The sequence below is a fragment of the Cucurbita pepo genome, chromosome 12, assembly GCF_057944985.1.
Source record: "Cucurbita pepo subsp. pepo isolate OVF chromosome 12, ASM5794498v1, whole genome shotgun sequence".
NCBI lineage: Eukaryota > Viridiplantae > Streptophyta > Magnoliopsida > Cucurbitales > Cucurbitaceae > Cucurbita > Cucurbita pepo.
The window spans coordinates 10,771,620-10,792,592 of NC_141809.1; the positions used below are offsets into that span (position 1 = coordinate 10,771,620).

Consider the following 20,973-nt stretch of genomic DNA (forward strand, 5'->3'; position numbering starts at 1 on the left):
AAGTCGTTCACCTGGAATGATTAGTGTGAGGTTAGTTTCAAAGAACTTAAACAGAGGTTAGTAACAGCCCCGATACTCACTGTACCGTCAGGAGATGGAGGCTTTGTAGTGTACAGTGATGCTTCAAAAAGAGGGTTAGGATGTGTCCTCATGCAACATGGGAAGATTATCGCCTATGCTTCACGTCAAATAAAAGAATACGAGCGAAACTATCCCACCCACGACCTAGAACTCGCAGCAGTGGTATTTGCATTGAAGATTTGGAGACACAACCTTTATGGAGAAAGGACCCAAATTTTCACTGACCACAGGAGTCTTAAATACTTCTTTACTCAGAAGGAGTTAAACATGAGACAATGCAGGTGGTTGGAGTTGATTAAAGACTATGATGTGGAGATACTCTATCACCCGGGAAAGGCGAATGTGGTAGCTGATGCGTTGAGCCGAAAATCAGCACACACGTCTACCCTAATCACTACACAAAAAGCGATCTAGCAGGATCTGGAACGCGCTGGTGTAGCGGTGGCCATAGGGGAGGTCGTCGCTCAATTGGCCCAGTTAACGATACAACCGACCTTGAGGCAACGTCTTATTGATAAACAACATGGTGATCCAGATTTGGTTGGAAAAAGACGTTTGATAGATGTCAATCAGACAGAGGAGTTTTCATTGACAGCCGATGGGGGGCTCTTGTACCATGGGTGGTTGTGTGTGCCAAATGAAGAAGAACTGAAGGTAGAAATCCTAATCGAGACTCACCCCTCGCCATTCGCCCTACATCCTAGCAGTACCAAGATGTATCAGGATTTGAAACGACATTATTGGTGGTGGAATATGAAATGTGATGTGGCCGAGTTCGTGAGCAAGTGTTTGGTTTGTCAACAAGTCAAAACCTCAAGGCAGAAGTCGGCGGGGCTATTACAACCACTTAGCATACCTTAATGGAAGTGGGAGAACATCGCCATGGACTTTATCGTGAGATTACCGAGGACGGCCAGAGGCTACACAGTTATACGGGTTGTGGTTGATAGGCTCACAACCACAACCCATATCCATTGTGTGAGATAGGGATCCCCATTTCACATGAAAGTTTTGGAAAAGCCTTTAGAAAGCGTTGGGTACACGCCTAGAGTTTAGTACAACATTCCACCCACAGACTGATGGGCAAGCTGAACGTTTAAACCAGATTCTGGAGGACATGTTACGGGCCTGTATGTTGGACTTTGCTAGTAGCTGGGACACACACTTGCATCTCATAGAGTTCGCTTATAACAACAGTTATCAAGCGACGTTGGGATGGCACCTTCTGAGGCCTTATACGGGAAGAAGTGTCGATCCCCAGTGTGTTGGGATGAAGTGGGAGAACGCAAGTTGTTGGGCGCCGACTTAGTGCAAGCAACTAATGGGGCTATCCAAAAAATAAGGACTAGAATGCGTACGGCCCAAAGCAGGCAAAAGAGTTATGCAAATGTGAGACGAAGAGATTTGGAGTTTAAGGTGGAAGACAAAGTATTCCTTAAGGTGGCTCCCATGAAAGGCGTTCTTAGGTTCAGGCGCAAAGGGAAGTTAAGTCCACGCTTCATTGGACCATTTGAGATCTTGGAGCGAGTGGGACAAATAGCTTACTGGTTGGCCCTACCACCTATACTCTCAGGAGTCCACAATGTGTTTCATGTATCGATGTTGCGACTATACATATCTGACCCATTACATGTGATAGATTTCAAACCTCTACGGTTTGATAAGGGTTTGAACTATGAGGAAGAACTAGTGCAAATTGTGGATAGAGAAGTGAAAACCCTACATAATCGAGAGATCACGTTGGTCAAGGTATTATGGCGGAATCACCAATGGGAAGAAGTCACTTGGGAACGAGAGGAGGAAATGATGAGCAAGTACCCTGAGCTCTTCAGAGTGGAAAGTAGGTAGCGTAAGCCTTATGTATTTAAGTGAAGCTTTCTAGGACGAAAGTTTCTTTTCGGGGGGAATATTGTAAGGCCCACGTTTTGGGCCCATGGCCCAATAACAAAATCAGACTTATAATAAACTAAGCCCTAGGGTTCACTAGGGGAGCAAACCTTTAGCCAGTGGCCGCTCTTTCTTCTTTCTGCCACCGTCCGCCGCCCTTCCTTCTCTCTTTATAATTTTTCTTCCTTAAGCCGTTGCCACCCAACGCTCACGGTCCCGCAACCGATTGTTCCCATACCGCTCCGCGCCCCTTCCCACATCAGAAAACCTTCGCCCAGCAGCCACATCGCCGCCACGAGGGAACGACATCGTCGTTGCCCAAAACCGACCTCAAGAGGGTTAGACGCAGCAAAGGTTCAATGCCAAAGTAAGAGGAAGGCTCAGTTCGAGGGGAGTCAGATCATCGTTGATTAGGAAAGGCCAAGAAAGCAGCTCCTCAAGTAAGGGGCATGCCTATTGAAAATAAACATTTTGTTTTTTTTGAAAATGGGTCGAACAGAATCGTCCAATGGCTAGGTTCTATGTAATAATCTGAATTCTAAGTATAATCTGATCGTGTGTGTAATTGTTTGTAATCTGATTGTCGTATAATCTGATTGTTGTGTAACCTGATGGTTGGGTAATCTGTTTGTGGTGTAATATGGTTAGGTTGTGTAGTTTGGATAGGTGTAATCTGATTGTTGTGTAATCGGATTTTGGTGTAATCGGATTGTTGGGTAATTGGATTTTGGTGTAATCGGATTGTTGTGTAATCGAATTTTGGTGTAATCGGATGGTTGTGTAATCGAATGGTTGTGTAATCAGATTGTTGTGTAATTTGATTGTCGTGTAATATGGTTAGGTTGTGTAATCGAATGGTTGTGTAATCGGATTGTTATGTAATCTGATTGTCGTGTAATATGGTTAGGTTGTGTAGTCCGGATAGGTGTAGATTGCCGACATATTGTGCTTGTAGGTAGCAATGGTTAAGGGGTTTGTGGTAATAGTTACACGCTGTGTGTTTCGGGTAACTAGCCACCAATAGTCACCTTTGGGGTGATTCTAGAAAACGTCTATCCAGTAAGGGTTACAAGCTGTGTGTTTCGGGTAACCAGCAATTGATAGTCAATTGGAGGAAATAAGGAGGTGAGGTCCTTGTGGTAATGGTTACACGCTGTGTGTTTCGGGTAACGAACTAAGAATAACCACCGGAGTAAAAGTGGCATTGATGTTGTGGTGGCATTAATCACCTGATGCGTGTTTTGGTTGATCGCCTTGTGACGATTCATATGTTGACCCCAATAGGGGAGTTCCTTACTGAGTATTTTTATACTCACCCTGTTTTTTTTTAAATAATTTTCAGGCGAAGCTGTGGCACAGAGGTGACGAGTAGGATGCCAATGTCAGTCACGGGGCGATTCAAGGATTTTTATGTTTTTTTTTTGTAGTATAATTTTGTGGGAGCGACGTTTCCGCACTTTTGTTATTAATTTAAACTATGTTGTGGATGCTAGTTTGTGGGAACTAGGCAGTCACATTAGACTTCCTTTTGATTTTAAATTTCCTCTTCATTTTAAATAGCTTTAGGCAACATTGTTTTTTTTTTTTTTTTTAATTTTAAAGGGGTACCCCGCACATAATTTCTAATAAATTTCTGCATGATTTTCATCCTTTTCCAAATAAATCTCATTATCTTTCGTAACGGCCCTGACCGCTACTTATATGATAAGTTGGGTCATTACACGTTCAACTGGCAATTCCTAAGTTTGATGGTCATTATAATCATCGGTCTATGCTTATGGAGAATTTTCTTAGTTCAAAGGAATATTTGTCCTTGGTGGAGACTGGAACCCCTGCCGCAACAGAAGGAGTAGAGATTACCGAAGCACAACAAAAAATAATTGCAGACCAGAAGCTGAAAGACTTGAAAGTCATGAATTATTTGTTCCAAGCCTTGATCGAACTATTATGGAAACGATCCTTAATAGAGATACTGCAAAACAAATTTGGGACTCTATGAAGCATAAGTACCAGGGCCTCACAAGAGTCAAAAGAGCTCAACTCCAAGCTCCTAGGACAAAGTTTGAAGTCCTACAGATGAAAGAAGGTGAGAGTGTTGATGCATATTTTGCTCGAATTCTCACCATTCCAAACAAGATGAAAATTCATGGCGAACACATGAAACAAGGGGTGATTATTGAAAAAGTCTTGAGATCAATGACCTCAAGATTTGACTATGTTATATGTTTGATTGAAGAGTCTAATAACCTAGGCACTTTAACAATCGATGAATTGCAAAGCAACTTGATGGTACATGAGCAAAGACTAAATGGACGTGTAAGTGATGAACAAGCACTAAAGGTGACATACGATAATAGATTCGGTGGAAGAGGAGTTGATCGAGCTCGTGAAATTTTTCGAGGAAGAGGTAGAGGAAGAGGAAGAGGTAGAGGAAGAGGAAGAGGTAGACATCCATACAACAAAACTACAGTTAAGTGTTATAAGTGTCATCAGTTAGGACATTTTAGATATGAGTGTCCTCAATGGGAAAAGGAAACAAATTATGCAGAGCTTGAAGATGAAGAAGAAATCTCGTTGATGTCATATGTGGAACTCAATCGATCAAGGAGGGAAGATGTTTGGTTCCTTGATTCGGGGTGTAGCAATCATATGTGTGCAAACAAGAAATGGTTCTTAGATTTTGACGAGGAATTCCGACAATCTGTGAAGCTTGGAAATAATTTCAAGATGGCGGTGTTGGAAAAAGGTAACATTAGATTGCAAGTTGCTGGAGTCACTCAGGTAATCATTGATGTTTTCTATATACCTGAGTTGAAAAACAATCTCTTTAAGTCTTGGACAATTGCAAGAAAGAGGTGTATCTATTTTGATACAACATGGAGAATGCAAAATCAATCGTCCCAAGGAGGGGCTTATTATGCAAACAACAATGTGTGCCAATAGGATGTTCATATTACTTGCAAGAACCATGCCACAAACCGCCACTTGCTTACAAACAATTATAGAAGACAATGCTCATCTTTGGCACTGCAGATATGGGCACCTAGGCTTCAAAGGTTTGAGAACATTGCAACATAAACAAATGGTGAGAGGGTTACCCCAATTGAAAGCATCGTCTAAAATATGCACTGATTACAGGGTGGGAAAGCAACATAGAGATGCATTTTCAAAGAGAAGTTTATGGAGAGTAACACAAAGGCTGCAGTGGGTACATGCAGACATCCGTGGACCCATCAAACCTCTTTTCAACAGTAAGAAGAAGTATTTCATAAGTTTTATTGATGATTACAGCCGCATGTATGGCTATATTTTCTTGCTGAAAGTCTGAAGCCTTTATTATCTTCAAGAATTACAAAAATATTGTTGAGAAAGAGACGGGAGATTTTATTCATTGTCTACGCACAGACAGAAGTGGAGAGTTCACTACTCACGAGTTCAACAGTTTTTGCTAAACTAATGGTATCAGTGGACAACTTAATGCAGCCTACACTCTCCAACAAAATGCTGTAGCTGAGCGCAAGAACAGAACAATTATGAACATGGTTAGAAGTATATTATCAGAGAAGCAAGTTCCAAAGAATTTCTGGCCAGAAGCAATAAACTGGACAATGGACATGCTCAACAGAAGTCCTACAGTGGTAGTGAAAGTTATGACTCCTAAGGAGGCTTGGAGTGGCGTATAATCTTGATTATTCGAGTTTTTGGATGCATTGGGTATGTTCATGTATCAGACGGTAAGAGAAAGAAGTTAGATGATAAAAGTTTTCAATGTGTGTTGCTAGGGATGAGTGAAGAGTTAAAGCATATAGATTCTATGATCCAGTGTCCAAAAAGATAGTTGTAAGCAGAGATGTGAATTTCGAAGAAAACAAATATTGGAATTGGAGGAAAACTAACGAAGAAGCTAGACTTGATACCCTCGAATGAGAAGATAGTATTATAAAAGGAGGCGAACATGACCAAAGTGAGGAAGAATCTGAAGAGGAGACGATAGCAAAAGAAGAAGGGGAAGTTAGTATATCTTCCAGTGAGTCATCTGAATCAAATTCCTCAATATCTGAAGAAAGCATTCTCGAAGTGAGGAACAAAAGAGCACCATTATGAATGGAAGATTATGTGAGCGGGGGAGAATTTTCTAAAGAAGCTGAGCACAAGAATTTAGTTCTATTAACCTGAACTACAGATCCGACTACCTTTGAAGAAGCAGTTCAGTTCAAAATGGAGAGCTGCAATGGACTTGGAAATAGAAGCCATCGAACGAAATGAGACTTGGGAGTTGACAAATTTTCCTAAAGGAATGAAGAATATTGGAGTAAAGTGGGTTTTCAAAACCAAACTCAACGAAAATGGCGAAGTTGACAAGTATAAGGCTAGGTTGGTAGCAAAAGTTTATGCACAACAACATGGTATAGACTATACTGAGGTGTTTGCACCTGTGGCTAGGTGGGATACTATTGAATGATAACTGCTTTAGTAGCTCAGAATAGTTGGAACGTGTATTAGCTTGACGTGAAAAGTGCTTTCTTATATGGAGAACTAAAAGAAGCCGTCTTTGTTGAGCAACCACAAGGTTATGGGAAAAAAGGTAAAAAATACAAGGTATACAAATTGAAGAAGACATTATATGGCCTTAAACAAGCCCAACGTGCATGGTGTAGTCGAATTGAAGCACATTTTGTCAAAAGGATTTGAGAGGTTCATCTGTTGATAGATGTAGCTGTAAATTTCAGAGACTTGGCAAATGTACAAAAAATGATCATCTTTTATTCATATGGTCCAATGCCTTTTATAGAAAAATACATGAAATGTAGAAAAGACGAAAAAAGACACGGCTCAACTGACTCCACTAATAACAAGAAAAATATCTAACAGAAATTTGCTTCTAACAGAAATATCTAACTCAACTAACTCAAAAATACATGGATTCCCTGCTTCTTTTAACATCAGGGATATGAACATTCCGATACATCCAAAATCCTGAAGTGTTCGACTGATGGCTTTCTTTCACTCCATGCCTCTTCCGGAGTCATATCTTTTACAATGAGTGTAGGAGATCTGTTAAGAATGTGATTCACCCATTGCATAGCATCTGGCCAGAAAACTTTTGGTACCTCCTTCTCTAATAACGCTGCTCACACCATGTTCATGATTGTACGGTTTTTGCGTTCAACAACGCCATTTTGCTAAGGCGTGAAGGTGATGGCCAGCTGTCTTTTGATTCCATGCGCTTTACAGAATTCCTTGAACGCAATTGAGTTGTATTCTCCTCCTCTATCTGTTCTTAGACATTTGATGAACAATCCAGTCTGCTTTTCTACAAACGCTTTGAATGTCTTGAACTAATGAAATGCTTCTGATTTTTTTAGCACAAAATATATCCATGTTTTTCTTCTAGAAATCATCAATAAAGCTTATAAAGTACCTTATTTGACTGTTTGATGGTGGATTGATCAGACCACAGAGATCAGAGTGGATAAGATGCAATCTTTCAGTGGCTCTCCAGTTGCTCTGCTTCGGAAATGGAACACGGTGGTGTTTCCCTTTGACACACACCTCACAAATAGTTTTCACAACTTCAATTTCAGGTAAACCCACAACCATCTCTTTACTGCATAATGTGTGAAGTCCCTTGTAGCTGAGATGCCCATATCGATGGTGCCACAGCTCTGCCTTGTCTGAGATATCAACCTGCATACATCTCTCCTCTTTTGTTTTGTTATTTGATTCACCTAGCAGGATAAACATCCTCTTAGCACTCATAACAGATTCTGCTATTTTCCCTCTTGAGGGATGAAAAATACTGCATGTGTTTCGATCTCCTCCTTTGAATAGCACGTCTAAACCCCTCTCTTGAAGTTGTCAATCACATAGCTTATTCCCTTAAGTATTATTTTCACTGCTCCTTTCCTACCAACCATCAGTTTGTGATTGTTCTCAAGCTTGACATCATGTGTGAAGCTAGTGTCCAAGCTTGAGAACATATTTCTTTCTCCACATATATGGTTTGAACATCTAGAATCCACGAACCACACATCTCCTCTTTTAGTGCCTTGAAGCTCCTCATATGTCATAGGAATAACTTCATCCTTTTCTTCGATCTCTGCAAAATGTGCTCCATTGTACCTAATTGGACATTCATATTGGAAATGTCCAAGTTGGTGGCAGTTGTAACACTCGATTGTTGCTTTGTTGAATGAGCGTCCTCTGCTCCTGCCTCGACCTTTGTATGATCCTCTGCCTCTGCCTCTAACATTGAGAGCTTGATCACCTTCATGACTGATCTTCTTGAATTTCTTTTCATGTACAGACAGAGAGCTTTGCAGTTCATCAATCGTCATCTTTCTTGTGTCTTTTGACTTCTCGATGGCCACCACAACATATGTGAATTTGTCGGTCAGAGTTAGAAGTATTTTCTCAACAATCTTCGAATCTGACATGTCTTCTCCGTTGCTTCTCATCTTGTTGGAGACAGTCATTACTCTTCCAAAATAATCATCGATGTTTTCTTCGTTCTTTATTTCAAGAACCTCAAAATCTCTTCTTAAAGTTTGGAGAAGAGACCGCTTCACCCTTTTGTTGCCTCCAAACTTTTTCTTCATCAAATCCCAAATGTTCTTGGATGTTTTGCGATTCAAGATCTGTTCAAACACAACCCCATCAATTGCTTGGAACAGGTAGTTATTCACTTGATGGTCCTTCATCTTGAACTCCTCAAGAATTCCTTTGATGAGCTGCAGTCACTTCAATTCCCTCTGCCGGTTCGGTGTAACCCTCTTCCACTAGACTCCACAAACCCTTGGCACGCAAGAGGTTTTCCATCAGTTCACTCCAATGGTCATAGTGACCATCAAACTGTGGAATCTTGGTGAGTGTTTTGTCGCTGCTCATCTTCTCTCTTGGATCACTTTGTTTTGCTTTGGCTCTGATACCAAATGATAGCTGTAAATTTCAGAGACTTGGCAAATGTACCAAAAATGATCATCTTTTATTCATAGGGTCCAATGCCTTTTATAGAAAAATACATCAAACGTAGAAAAGACGAAAAAGAACACGACTCAACTGACTCCACTAATAACAAGAAAAATATCTAACAGAAATTTGCTACCTCAACAACTGTGACCATACTTTATTTATACAAACAGGAGAGGGAGGTAAAATTTTGATTGTTAGTAGATATGTTGGTGATCTAATTTTTCTGGTAATGATGAGAGCATGTTTGTTAAGTTCAAGAATTCTATGAAACTTGAATTTGAAATGACTGATTTGGGAAAAATGAAATATTTTTTCGGTGTAGAGATTTTACAAAATCAAGGCATATATATTAGTCAGAAAAAGTATGCAAAGAAGTTTTGGAGAAGTTTAGGAGAAGTTTAGGATCGAAAAAAGTAATAGTGTGAAAAACCCTACTTTTCCTGGGGTTAGACTGAGAAAGATGAAGTCAAGACCAATGCTACCATGTATAAACAATTGATTGGAAGCCTTATGTATCTAACTGCAACAAGGCCGGATTTAATGTATGTAGTGTCTCTAATGAGCAGATTTAAGGCAAGTCCAACAAAGTTGCATTTGCATGCTGCAAAAAGAGTGTTGAGATACTTAAAAGGTACTATAAATTTGGGAATCCAGAAAAGGGGTAATGGAGAGTTGATAGCATATACTGACAGTGATTATGCAGGAGATAGAGATGACAGGAAAAACACTTCTGGCTATGTGTTCTTACTCAGTGATGGAGCTGTGTCTTGGTCCTAAAAAAAACAACATGTAGTTATGTTGTTCACTACTGAAGCAGAATTTGTGGCAGCCGCGTCTTGTGCTTGTCAAGGGGTGTGGATGAGGAGAGTTTTGGAAAAACTTGGTCATTTCAAGACATGTGTATCACTATGTTATGTGATAACAGTTCCACTATTAAGCTATTCAAGAATCCAATCATGCATGGACGTAGCAAACACATTGATGTGAGGTTTCATTTCTTGCATGATTTGACCAGAGATGGAATTATTGAGCTGAAGCATTGTGTCACACAAGGACAAGTTTCAAAATTTATGACAAAACCACTGAAACTGGATGCATTCATAAAACTACGTGAATCGTGAATCAATGGGTATCTGTGTAGTACCGCGAGTAAACTGAAAGCATCCCTGTAATCAATTTAGGGGAGAAATTGTTAAAGATAGTCATACTAGACCAGTTCTGGGTGGTTGTTTTCCCTCTTTTTAGAGTTAGACTAATTTTATCGTTTCTAAATTTGTTAGTTTGTAAGTCTATAAAAGCCAACCAGGTTGATTTGTTTGATAATGCAAAGAGCCGTGTGTTTACAACTCTCTCTCTCCCCCTCTCTCTCAGTCTCATTTTATGTTTAAACCGATTTTCTCTTTGTTTTTTATTTACATTTGAAGTAGAAACTAGATTCAAGTAAAAGTTTGTTAGATCGCAGTAGTGTTAGTAATCATGTTTCCTATGTTTCGATTCAATCATGTTTCCTATGTTTCGATTCAATCATGTTTCCTATGTTTCGATTCTTTTAACTTGCAGATTTCTGCAGAATCACTATTCGAGGACGAAGTCGTCTCCAATTAATGTGTAATTTCTCTTGATCTAACAATCACACGCACAACTCAGTACAATCCAGAGCAATAATTCGAATGCTCACATTTTGCACTATCAAGCAATCACAACAACTAAACTAAAACAACAAAAGTTCAAGAGAATCAAAACTTACAGAGGGAGAAGATACCGATGGAAGAACCACATAGGAAACTCGCCAGCTTGGAAATCTTAGATAGCGGCTTAGAATTGTTAGATAAAAGGCTAAGGTTTCTTTATTTACCCTTTACACGTTTTTACTTAATTGATTGAATATTTTGTTTTGACTATTTGACAAACTAGTCGTTACCATTTTTAGGTGGCCATTTGTAGAGAAATGTCACAGATTTAGTTGGCCATCTTGGCCATTTTTATTATTATTTAAATAAGTGAATATAATGACAAACAAATGACCACTTTTTTAGCAAAGTCAAATCCCAAGTTTCTTCTATCGGTTATTTTTACTCTTTTTGTTTTCATTTTCTTCCAACAAATTTCCTTCGTTGTTCTTAGAACGTGAAGCTCGACAGTACCCTGTTGTCGTGAAGTTTAAGCGCTGTGCCTCTGAGCATGGTATGTATACGCACGACCATGGCCAGTAGCAACTGATCGTGGGAGTGTACATCGACGACCTCATAATCACTGGAGGCAACATGGAAGTTCTCGGATTATTCAAGAGAGAGTTGTCAAAGAACTTCAAGATGAGCGATCTTGGCGTGCTCAGCTACTACCTCGGCATCGAAGTGCAACAAAGTATTGCCGTCATCACCATCTGTCAAGGTGCATACGCAAAAAAGCTGTTGGATACAGCTGGGCTAGCGGACAGTAACCCTACAAGAACGCCAATGGAAGCCCGACTACAACTGAGGAAAGCTGGCACTACAGCAAAAGTCGACTCCACCAATTACCGCAACATTGTCAGGAGCCTGCGCTATCTGGTAAACATACGCCCTGACGCTGCTTATTCTGTTGGATACGTGAGTAGGTTTATGGGAGCACCTAGGGAGGAGCATCTTGTGGCTGTCAAATGCATCCTCCGCAATGTGGCCGGATGTGGCTGGAACCAGAGGCTAAGGTGTGAGATACTGCGCAGGGAGAGGAAAGGAGAAGCTTGAGCTGGTCGCCTACAGTGATAGTGACATGGCTAGTGACGTTGATGATTGTAAGAGCACCAGCAAGATAATTTACTTCCTCTCAGGCGGCGCAATCTGCTTGCAATCAACTAAGCAAAAGGTAGTTGCTTTATCTTCCTGCAAAGCAGAGTACATCGCCGCTTCGACGGCAGCAACACAAGGGGTCTGGCTTGCGCGACTGATGGAAGAACATATTGGAAAAGAAGGCGATCCACCAATGTTTTACGTGGACAACAAAGCTACGATCTCCCTGATCAAAAATTCAGTTTTGCACAACCAAAGAAAGCACATAAAGATCAAGTTCCATTACATTCGGGAGTGTGCAAATTGGGGGCTTATCAAGTTTGACTTCATCCGAACAGAGGAACAGCTTGGAGATATCTTCACCAAGTCTCTGGATGGGCAAATTTGAGGAACTACGCTCAAAGATCTGGAGTTCAAATAATAAGGTAGATATACTACACGTTTTAGGAGGAGATTGTTAGATAAAAACCTAAGGTTTCTTTATTTAGTCTTTACACGTTTTTACTCCGTTGATTGAATATTTTCTTTTGACTATTTGACAAACACGATCAAATGAATTACAATTTTTTTAGGGGGCCATTTGGAGGGAAGTAAAAAATAATTATTTAAATAAGTGAATCTGATGAGGGGCTCACAAAAGTCAAATCCTAAGTTTTCTTTCTTGGTTATTTTTATGCTTCCTGTTTTCATTTTCTTCCAACAAATTTTGTTCGCTATTCAGTCAACAATTTCCTCTCACCAATGTTCAAAAGACAACCATAATCACATAGAAGGGAGAGATCTAAATGATTTATGAAATAAATTAAGGGAAGTGTTCAATTTACGACATAAACCACTACTCTACAAACAAGGATTCAAATAAAGTGGAGCAAATTGAAATAGAATGGAAAAGAGAGGGATAAAAAGATGTTTTAAATGATTATATCCACAGAAGTTATGTAATGTCATGTATACCGATTTTAGATGAGTAGAAATATTGGGTTGTTACATAACCTAGGTTAAACACATTAAATAAAATTATATATTTAAAATTTGAATAAAATTTAAATTACTTAAATATGTTTTGAATAATATATTATATCCTAATATATTAGATATTCAAATATACTATTAGAGTCCCTATATATATATATATATATATATATATATATATATATATATATATATATATATATATATATAAAGACATCATCTCTTATGCTTTCTCTCCTTCTCCAATCTTTGAAACTCTCCTCCAATCTTTTGAGATTTTATTTCAAAAAGCTTCCACGAACCTTAGCCTGTCACGCCATGAGATTATTTTCAAGAGAAAACTATCCAAAGTAACGATGACATAAATTTAGATAAACAAAACGAAATGGAGGATATTAACCAAAATAATAATATAAATAAATAAATAAATAAAAACTCAAATTGTTGTAAAGTTTTCAAGAAAGAGAAAAAAGAAAAAAAGAAAAAGTGTTTTCTATATATACCCCAAACAATATAAGCTTGTTTTATCCATAATTCCAAAAGGAAATAATGTTATGGGATCTTAATAATTAATGTTATTATTTGTATTAGTGGTATGGTCTTAAATTCTACGGAAGATATTACAGTAAATCTGTCGTACCACTTACCGATAACATTCTATAAATAATTAATAATATTATTTGTATTGATAGTATGGTCTTAAATCCTACAAAAGATAAACATTGTATAAATAAAACAAATAAACACCAACAATGTCACAAACCAAAAGTATTTGGGCTTCCTTTCTAAAGAAATAAAATTTTAATTTTAATTTGATATGATATGATGTGTTATGATGATGTGATATGTTATGATGTTATGATATGTTATAATGATGTATATGCTATTGACGATATGATACATTATGATGATATCTCATGTTATGATGATGTGTATGTATAAATGTTATATTGTACTATGATATGACATGCTATGACATGTACGACAATGAAGAGTTTTCTAATGCACAATCCCTAAGTTATGTTATAAATGTATGAAAGCATATATATGCATCTTATCTAGGGTAATATGTGAGGAATGTGGGGTATGTTGTGTCACATGAGTGATTAAGATGAAAAGTACAGGGACCTCATGCATATTGTATGTTCATTTACATCATGATACTTCTCCTTTTATGATGAGTACGGACTCATCACTATGATGATGCTATCATGCTTGGCATGATATACGACAACCATTGTACCTCCAGACTTCCGACTACAGCCAACTAGCCCGACTGAAGGCCAAGGGGGTGTGCGAGCTCGCCTGGTGGGCCTACGTTCGCACGTGTGGGTCGTGTGTAGAGAAGTACTAACAAAAAAAAAAAAAAAAAAACAAAATTGTCCTTATATAAAAGGCACCAAATAGATGCCTTCCTTGTACAACAAATTGAAACAATATGAGATCCTTAGCGCTTTACATCCTGGCTTTTCTTTGTGTTGCTACTCCTAACATTGAAGGCAACCACCTGTGTTTCTCATCCACAGATTCAGACGCCGATTCTTACAAAGACTTCATCCAACAATTACGACAATATTTCACCATAAACACTTCTATACTCTACGATATACCCATCTTGAAACACTCTCTGCCTCCTTCTCAACGCTTCCTCACCCTCAACCTCGACAATCCCTATGGGGAAGACATCTTTGTAGCGGTAGACGTGCTGACTCTTAGACCGGTCGGATACCGTTCAAACGACACCTCCTATGTCTTTTTCGACGCCCCCAGGGTAGCTTTTGAGACCGTCTTCCCCTCCACTTGTCGGGTTCTATTGGGTTTCAATAGCGACTTTGAATCCATAGAGAACGCTGCTGGTACTTCCAGACTCGACATGCTTCTTGGGTTAGCTCCGTTCGAGTCGGCCGTCTCCGACTTGTTTCATTACCGTCAAGACTCGGTCCCTACATCGTTCCTTGTCATCATTCAAATGATTTTAGAAGCAACCAAATTCAAATTCATCGAGCAAAGTGTTGTTAATAGCTTGAAGAATGGCGTACCCTTCAAACCTACCCTCGCAATTCTTAGCTTACAAGATAATTGGGCCAAGCTTTCATTGCAAATCCAAGCATCTTCTTCACTACAAGGACTATTCGGAGAGCCCATTGAGCTTTATGATTCAAACCACAGAATCATCCAAGTGGATAGCATATATTATCCAATCATAATTGCAAACATGGCTTTGCAGCTCTACCAATGCAATATTGGTACAAATTTTATAAGGATGCCTAGCGTTGGAGGTGACCCATGCTACGTACAAACACGAACTGCACGCATTAGTGGGCTAGAGGGGTTTTGCATTGAAGCAGACAATAAGGGTTGGAGCGATGGCAATCCGGTAATTTTGTCGCAATGTGGAGGGCAATTAACACAAAGATGGAGTTTCCAAAGCGATGGGAGAATTGGGTATTCGGGAAAGTGCTTGAGCTTTAACCTCTCGAGCTATGTGGTTACTTACAATTGTAGATAGGCTTGTTAAAAGATTACGTGTTTAGATTGCTGTATTTGATTTAAATCTTCTGATGGTTAGGAGTCGATTTGTTTTTTATTTGATTTACTCTTGATTTGATTAGATTTTGTTTTGATTTGTTAACAGATTTTCTGATTTCTAGGTAGATTTTCTAGATATCTCTTTCTATTCTCTGTGTATATATAGAGCATTCTTGCTCTTCAAAATTCAATCATCTCATCAATTATTCAATCAATCCCTCTTTCACTAACAATTGGTATCAGAGCTATCTTCTTAAGGGATCTGTGAGATCAAGATGGAAGGAGAATCCAGTTTTTCCGCTGTTGCACCACCAATCTTCGATGGAGACAATTATCAAATGTGGGCAGTTCGTATGGAGACTTATTTGGAGGCCTTGGATCTTTGGGAAGCAGTAGAAGAGGATTACGAGGTCCCTCCACTCCCAGCAAATCCTACTGTAGCACAAATCAAATTACATAAGGAAAAGAAGACGAGGAAATCAAAGGCGAAAGCTTGCCTATTTGCCGCTGTATCTCAAATGATCTTCATGCGAATAATGTCCCTCAAAACAGCAAAGGAAATCTGGGATTATCTCAAGACCGAATATGAAGGAGATGAGAGGATTCGTGGAATGAAAGTCCTGAATTTGATCAGGGATTTCGAGTTGCAGAAGATGAAGGAGTCAGAGTCGATAAAAGAGTACTCTGACAGACTTCTCAGCATCGCCAACAAGGTGAGATTGCTTGGTTCTGTATTAAATGATTCCAGGATCGTTGAAAAGCTGCTAGTCACTGTTCCAGAGAAGTTTGAAGCCACCATTACTACTCTGGAGAACACCAAAGACTTGTCAAAGATTTCTCTTACAGAGCTCTTGAATGCTTTACAAGCACAAGAGCAAAGGAGGTCTATGAGGCAAGAAAGGGTGATTGAAGATGCCTTACCTGTTAAGCATCAGGACAGGTATAAAAACAAGAAAATTTTCAAAAACCAATCGACGTATGGAGATCCATCTGCAGATTATCAGAAGACAAAAGGAGGAGGTTTCAGAAAATCCTATCCACCTTGCCGCCATTGTGAGAAGAAAGGTCATCCACCATTCAAGTGTTGGAGAAGACCTGACGCCTTCTGCTCCAAATGCAATCAACTTGGACATGAAGCTGTGATCTGTAAAGCCAAAGATCAGGTGAAAGAAGTAGATGCAGAGGTAGTTGATCAAGAAGAGGAAGAAGAAGATCAATTGCTTGTGGCCACTTGTTTCTCAGGCAAAGAATCAAGCGAGAGTTGGTTGATTGATAGTGGGTGCACAAATCATATGACATATGACAAGGAGTTTTTTGAGGAATTAAGAGACACTAACGTCAAGAGAGTGAGGATTGGCAACGGTGAACACTTGGAAGTCAAAGGAAAAGGCACAGTAGCTATAACAAGTTATGAAGGTACAAAATTTATTCCAGATGTTTTATTTGTACCTAAAATTGATCAAAATCTCTTAAGTGTTGGTCAGTTACTTGATAAAGGCTATAAAGTGTTGTTTGAGAATAAACAGTGTTTTATCAAAGATGCTAGTGGCAAAGACTTGTTCAATGTCAAAATGAAAGGAAAAAGCTTTGCTCTAAATCCGATGGAGAAAGAGCAGATGACCTTTATATCCAAAGCTAGTGCCACTGAGATTTGGCACAAAAGACTTGGGCACTTTCATCATCGAGGTTTGCTTCAGATGCAATCAAAGAAGCTGGTGGAAGGACTCGCTGACATTAATGATGACATGCCTCCTTGCCGTGCTTGCAATTTTGGGAAGCAACATAGGCAACCCTTTCCTAAACAGGCATGGAGAGCCTCGAAAAAACTGCAGCTGGTTCACTGATCTTTGTGGTCCTCAGCGAACACCATCATTAAATGGTAATCTTTATTACATTATTTTTATTGATGATCTAACAAGAATGTGTTGGATCTTCTTTATGAAGCAAAAGTCAGAGGTTGCGGGTGTATTTTGGAAACTCAAGGCCAGAGTCGAGAATGAAAGTGCATGCTTGATTCAGACTGTAAGATCAGATAATGGCAAGGAGTACACTTCAGAAACTTTTAACAGGTTTTGTGAAGAGGCTGGAATTGAACATCAGTTGACAGCACCATACACTCCTCAACAGAATGGCGTCAGTGAAAGGAGGAATAGATTCATAATGGAGATGACGAGATGCATGCTTCATGAGAAGGATCTTCCAAAACGTTTTTGGGGAGAAGCAGCAAACACTGCTGTGTACTTGCAAAATCGAATTTCAACAAAAGCTGTGAAGAACCTGACGCCATTTGAAGCTTGGTATGGTTACAAACCTTCTTTAAAGTTCCTTAAAGTATTTGGGTGTCTTTGCTTCACTTACATTCCACAGATCAAGCGTGATAAGCTTGACAAGAAGGCAGAAGCTGGCATATTTGTTGGGTATAGCACTATATCCAAAGCTTACAGAGTTTTTCAACCGCACACTAGTCGAGTTATTATGAGCCGAGATGTTCATTTTGCTGAAAATGAGCAATGGAATTGGGAAGAACTGACAAAGGTGAATCAGATTCCTAATGCACCAAACAATTTAACCTTTGGTAGCATGTTAGAAGAATCTGAAGATGAACGACAAGAAGAGTCTGAAGATGAACAACAAGATGATTTGGTTGATGATGCACCTGTGAGAGGTACAAGGTCACTATCTGATATTTATCAAAGGTGTAATGTAGCTATTTGTGAGCCTGCAGGGTTCCATGATGCAAAAAACAGCCAACATTGGATGGCTGCAATGCAGGAGGAGCTTTCGATGATCGAGAAAAACAAAACATGGAAGTTGGTTGATCGACCTCTAAACAGAAAGATAATTGGAGTAAGATGGGTATTCAGAACAAAGCTAAATCCTGATGGTTCAGTTAACAAATACAAAGCAAGACTTGTTGTGAAGGGATATGCACAAGTTTTTGGAGTTGACTATTCAGAAACATTTGCACCTGTTGCCAGGCTTGATACAGTAAGATTGTTGCTTGCTCTTGCTGCTCAAAAGAGTTGGAAAGTATTCCAGTTAGACGTTAAATCTGCATTCTTAAATGGAGTCTTGCAAGAAGAAATTTTTGTCGAGCAACCTGAAGGTTTTGTTAGCAGAGGCAATGAAGATAAAGTCTACTTGCTGAGAAGGGCTTTATATGGTCTTAAACAGGCTCCGCGAGCATGGTACAGTAAAATTGATGATCATTTGGTTGGTCTTGGCTTTCAGAAAAGTCAATCTGAACTCACACTGTATGTCAAGCATGAAGGTACAAATACTTTAGTCATTTCTCTTTATGTAGATGACTTATTAATTACAGGAAGCAATCCAAAGCAAATTAACAAGTTCAAACTGGAAATGAAAAAGATATTCGAAATGACAGACCTTGGTCTGATGTCATATTTCCTTGGCATTGAGATCAAGCAAACCCAAGATGAAGTGTTCACTTGTCAAAAAAAGTATGCAAAGGAGATACTAAAAAAATTTCAGATGGAGGATTGCAAAGCAATGAATACTCCTATGAATCAAAAGGAGAAGCTGGTCAAAGATGATGATTCTGCCAAAGTTATTGAAGCTGAGTTCCGGAGCTTGGTAGGGTGCCTGATGTACTTAACAACAACCAGACCTGATATCGTAAATGCTGTAAGTATTCTCTCCAGATTTATGCATTGTCCCAATGAGACTCACATGAAAGCTGCAAAAAGAGTTATCAGATACATCAAGGGGACCTGGAATTATGGAGTGAAGTTCTTAAAGCACAAGGAAATGAAGCTAATTGGTTTCTCTGACAGTGATTGGGGTGGCTCAATCGATGACATGAGGAGTACATCTGGTTACTGTTTTTGCCTCGGATCAGGCATGTTCTCTTGGTGCTCAAGAAAGCAAGAAACTGTAGCTTAATCCACTGCTGAGGCAGAATTGATAGCTGCAACCGCCGCAGTAAATCAAGCTCTCTGGTTAAGGAAAATTCTCGTGGATCTAAACTTGGAGCAAAAACACAGCACTGAGATACTAGTTGATAACCAAGCTGCTATTGCAATCTCCAATAATCCAGTTTTTCATGGAAAGACTAAGCATTTCAACATCAAGTTATTCTTTGTTCGAGAAGTTCAAAAGAGTGGTGATGTGACTCTTTGCTATTGCAAATCTGAAGATCAAATTGCAGATGTCCTTACCAAACCGCTGCCACTTAGCAAGTTTGAAGATTTCAGAAAAAAACTTGGAGTTTGCAGCATCTAAACCAGGAGGAGTGTTAAAAGATTACGTGTTTAGATTTCTGTATTTGATTTAAATCTTCTGATGGTTAGGAGTCGATTTGTTTTTTATTTGATTTACTCTTGATTTGATTAGATTTTGTTTTGATTTGTTAACAGATTTTCTGATTTCTAGGTAGATTTTCTAGATATCTCTTTCTATTCTCTGTGTATATATAGAGCATTCTTGCTCTTCAAAATTCAATCATCTCATCAATTATTCAATCAATCCCTCTTTCACTAACAAGGCTCTAGAAGGCTCTAGCAGGCAGCATTAGATGGAAAGTGTCGGTGGAGGGGATGATCAGCAACCCCAACTCTGACCTTGTGTTGACAGCCAACGCATCAAGGAGAAGCGCCATGTTGACGGCGGAGCCCAACGCAAAGACACTTGGGCAGAGTTGGAGAGTGGGGAATTACGTTTGGCCAATTGTAGGTTCCATTATAGGGTTGGAAGAGACGTGTTTGGAGTCGATGGATAACAACGCAAAGGTTTGGTTGGAGAAGTGTGTGGAGCAGAAGGCAGAGCAATATTGGGCGGTTTATAGTGATGGAAGTATAAGAGTAAATAGTAGCCGTAATTTCTGTGTGTCGGCAGCTTCAGATCCGCCAGGGGGGCTTATTACCATCACTAAGTGCAATGGATCATCAAAGCAACGATGGGTTTTCATGGCGGATGCCACAATTTTGAACCCCAAATCTGGGTTGGTCATGGAAGTTGAAGGCTCTCAAGTTTCCCGAAACAAAATTATTTTATACCCCATAAAGGGTCGTTCTAGCCAACGATGGACTTTATTTTACTAAGTTGTGCGCTTATCCACACATCATGTTAATGCATGTACTCCTCTACGTGAGTACGTACATTATTGTAAAGATTTAATAAGGTGTGGATTCTCTCTTAATCATCTTCGTGTATGTGTTATATATTTTGCGTGGAGAATAGTATTATTATCAAAGGTTGATTACATGATTAAGAGCTTAAAATACTAATATATAGGTATATGATATGATTAATTGTTTGTATATTGAGATTGTCGGACTAAAATGTAAACCTGCTATAAATGAAGTATGAAATGTTTAGTGGTGAAAGTTATCTATTTATAATTATTTACATTTACATAATCAAATAAATTATAAATGAAATGGAAATAGTAATAAATAGATACAAGATATTTGACTTTAAAATGTCAAATATGATATCTATGCTAAACAGCAATGAAAGGTTAAATATCATATATTGCCTATAATAAATGGTCAAATATGATATCTACGTTAAAATGTAATAATGTAATGGAAAGCTAAATATCCTCAATCGTATTTGATTCCAATAAAGGGTCAAATAAGATATATGATAAATCATAATTGCTAAATATCTTCAACACCCCCGCAAGTTGAGTGTTGGATTCCACGGAGATTAGTAGACTACATTACTCATTATATAGCCCGTGACTCAATAAATAGTAAGCATCACCTAGAGTCATAACATTTCTATTCACATATATACCATG

At 38.9% G+C, this 20,973-nt stretch overlaps 3 protein-coding genes across 3 annotated transcripts; all 3 read left to right on the forward strand.

The window, feature by feature from the left end:
- Nucleotides 1-1,431: 1,431 nt before the first annotated feature.
- LOC147790003 (uncharacterized) lies at nt 1,432-1,929 on the forward strand. Its single transcript, XM_087129430.1, has one exon. It carries the CDS (start codon nt 1,432-1,434, stop codon nt 1,927-1,929), a length of 498 nt encoding a protein of 165 aa, XP_086985556.1.
- A 1,986-nt stretch (nt 1,930-3,915) lies between these two features.
- On the forward strand, nt 3,916-6,430 carry LOC147790004 (uncharacterized). Its single transcript, XM_087129431.1, has 5 exons — nt 3,916-4,749; nt 5,002-5,024; nt 5,107-5,219; nt 5,452-5,645; nt 6,152-6,430. The coding sequence occupies exons 1-5, from the start codon at nt 3,916-3,918 to the stop codon at nt 6,428-6,430; spliced, it is 1,443 nt and encodes a 480-aa protein (XP_086985557.1).
- A 7,667-nt stretch (nt 6,431-14,097) lies between these two features.
- On the forward strand, nt 14,098-20,435 carry LOC111806472 (seed lectin-like). Its single transcript, XM_087129354.1, is given in 2 exon segments — nt 14,098-15,208; nt 19,731-20,435. Coding segments are annotated over 2 exon segments (1,629 nt in total). The 5' UTR covers nt 14,098-14,118; the 3' UTR covers nt 20,270-20,435.
- The last annotated feature ends 538 nt before the right edge of the window (nt 20,436-20,973 follow it).

What these genes read in the sequence shown, in the direction of transcription:
- LOC147790004 (XM_087129431.1), top strand. Translation starts at nt 3,916, where the DNA reads ATGGAAACGATCCTTAATAGAGATACTGCAAAACAAATTTGGGACTCT. An exon ending in AAGTTGCTGGAGTCACTCAG is followed by an intron (nt 4,750 to 5,001) that starts GTAATCATTGAT and finishes TTGGCACTGCAG; the next exon opens with ATATGGGCACCTAGGCTTCA. An exon ending in CATCAAACCTCTTTTCAACA is followed by an intron (nt 5,220 to 5,451) that starts GTAAGAAGAAGT and finishes AACTTAATGCAG; the next exon opens with CCTACACTCTCCAACAAAAT.
- LOC147790003 (XM_087129430.1), top strand. Translation starts at nt 1,432, where the DNA reads ATGCGTACGGCCCAAAGCAGGCAAAAGAGTTATGCAAATGTGAGACGA.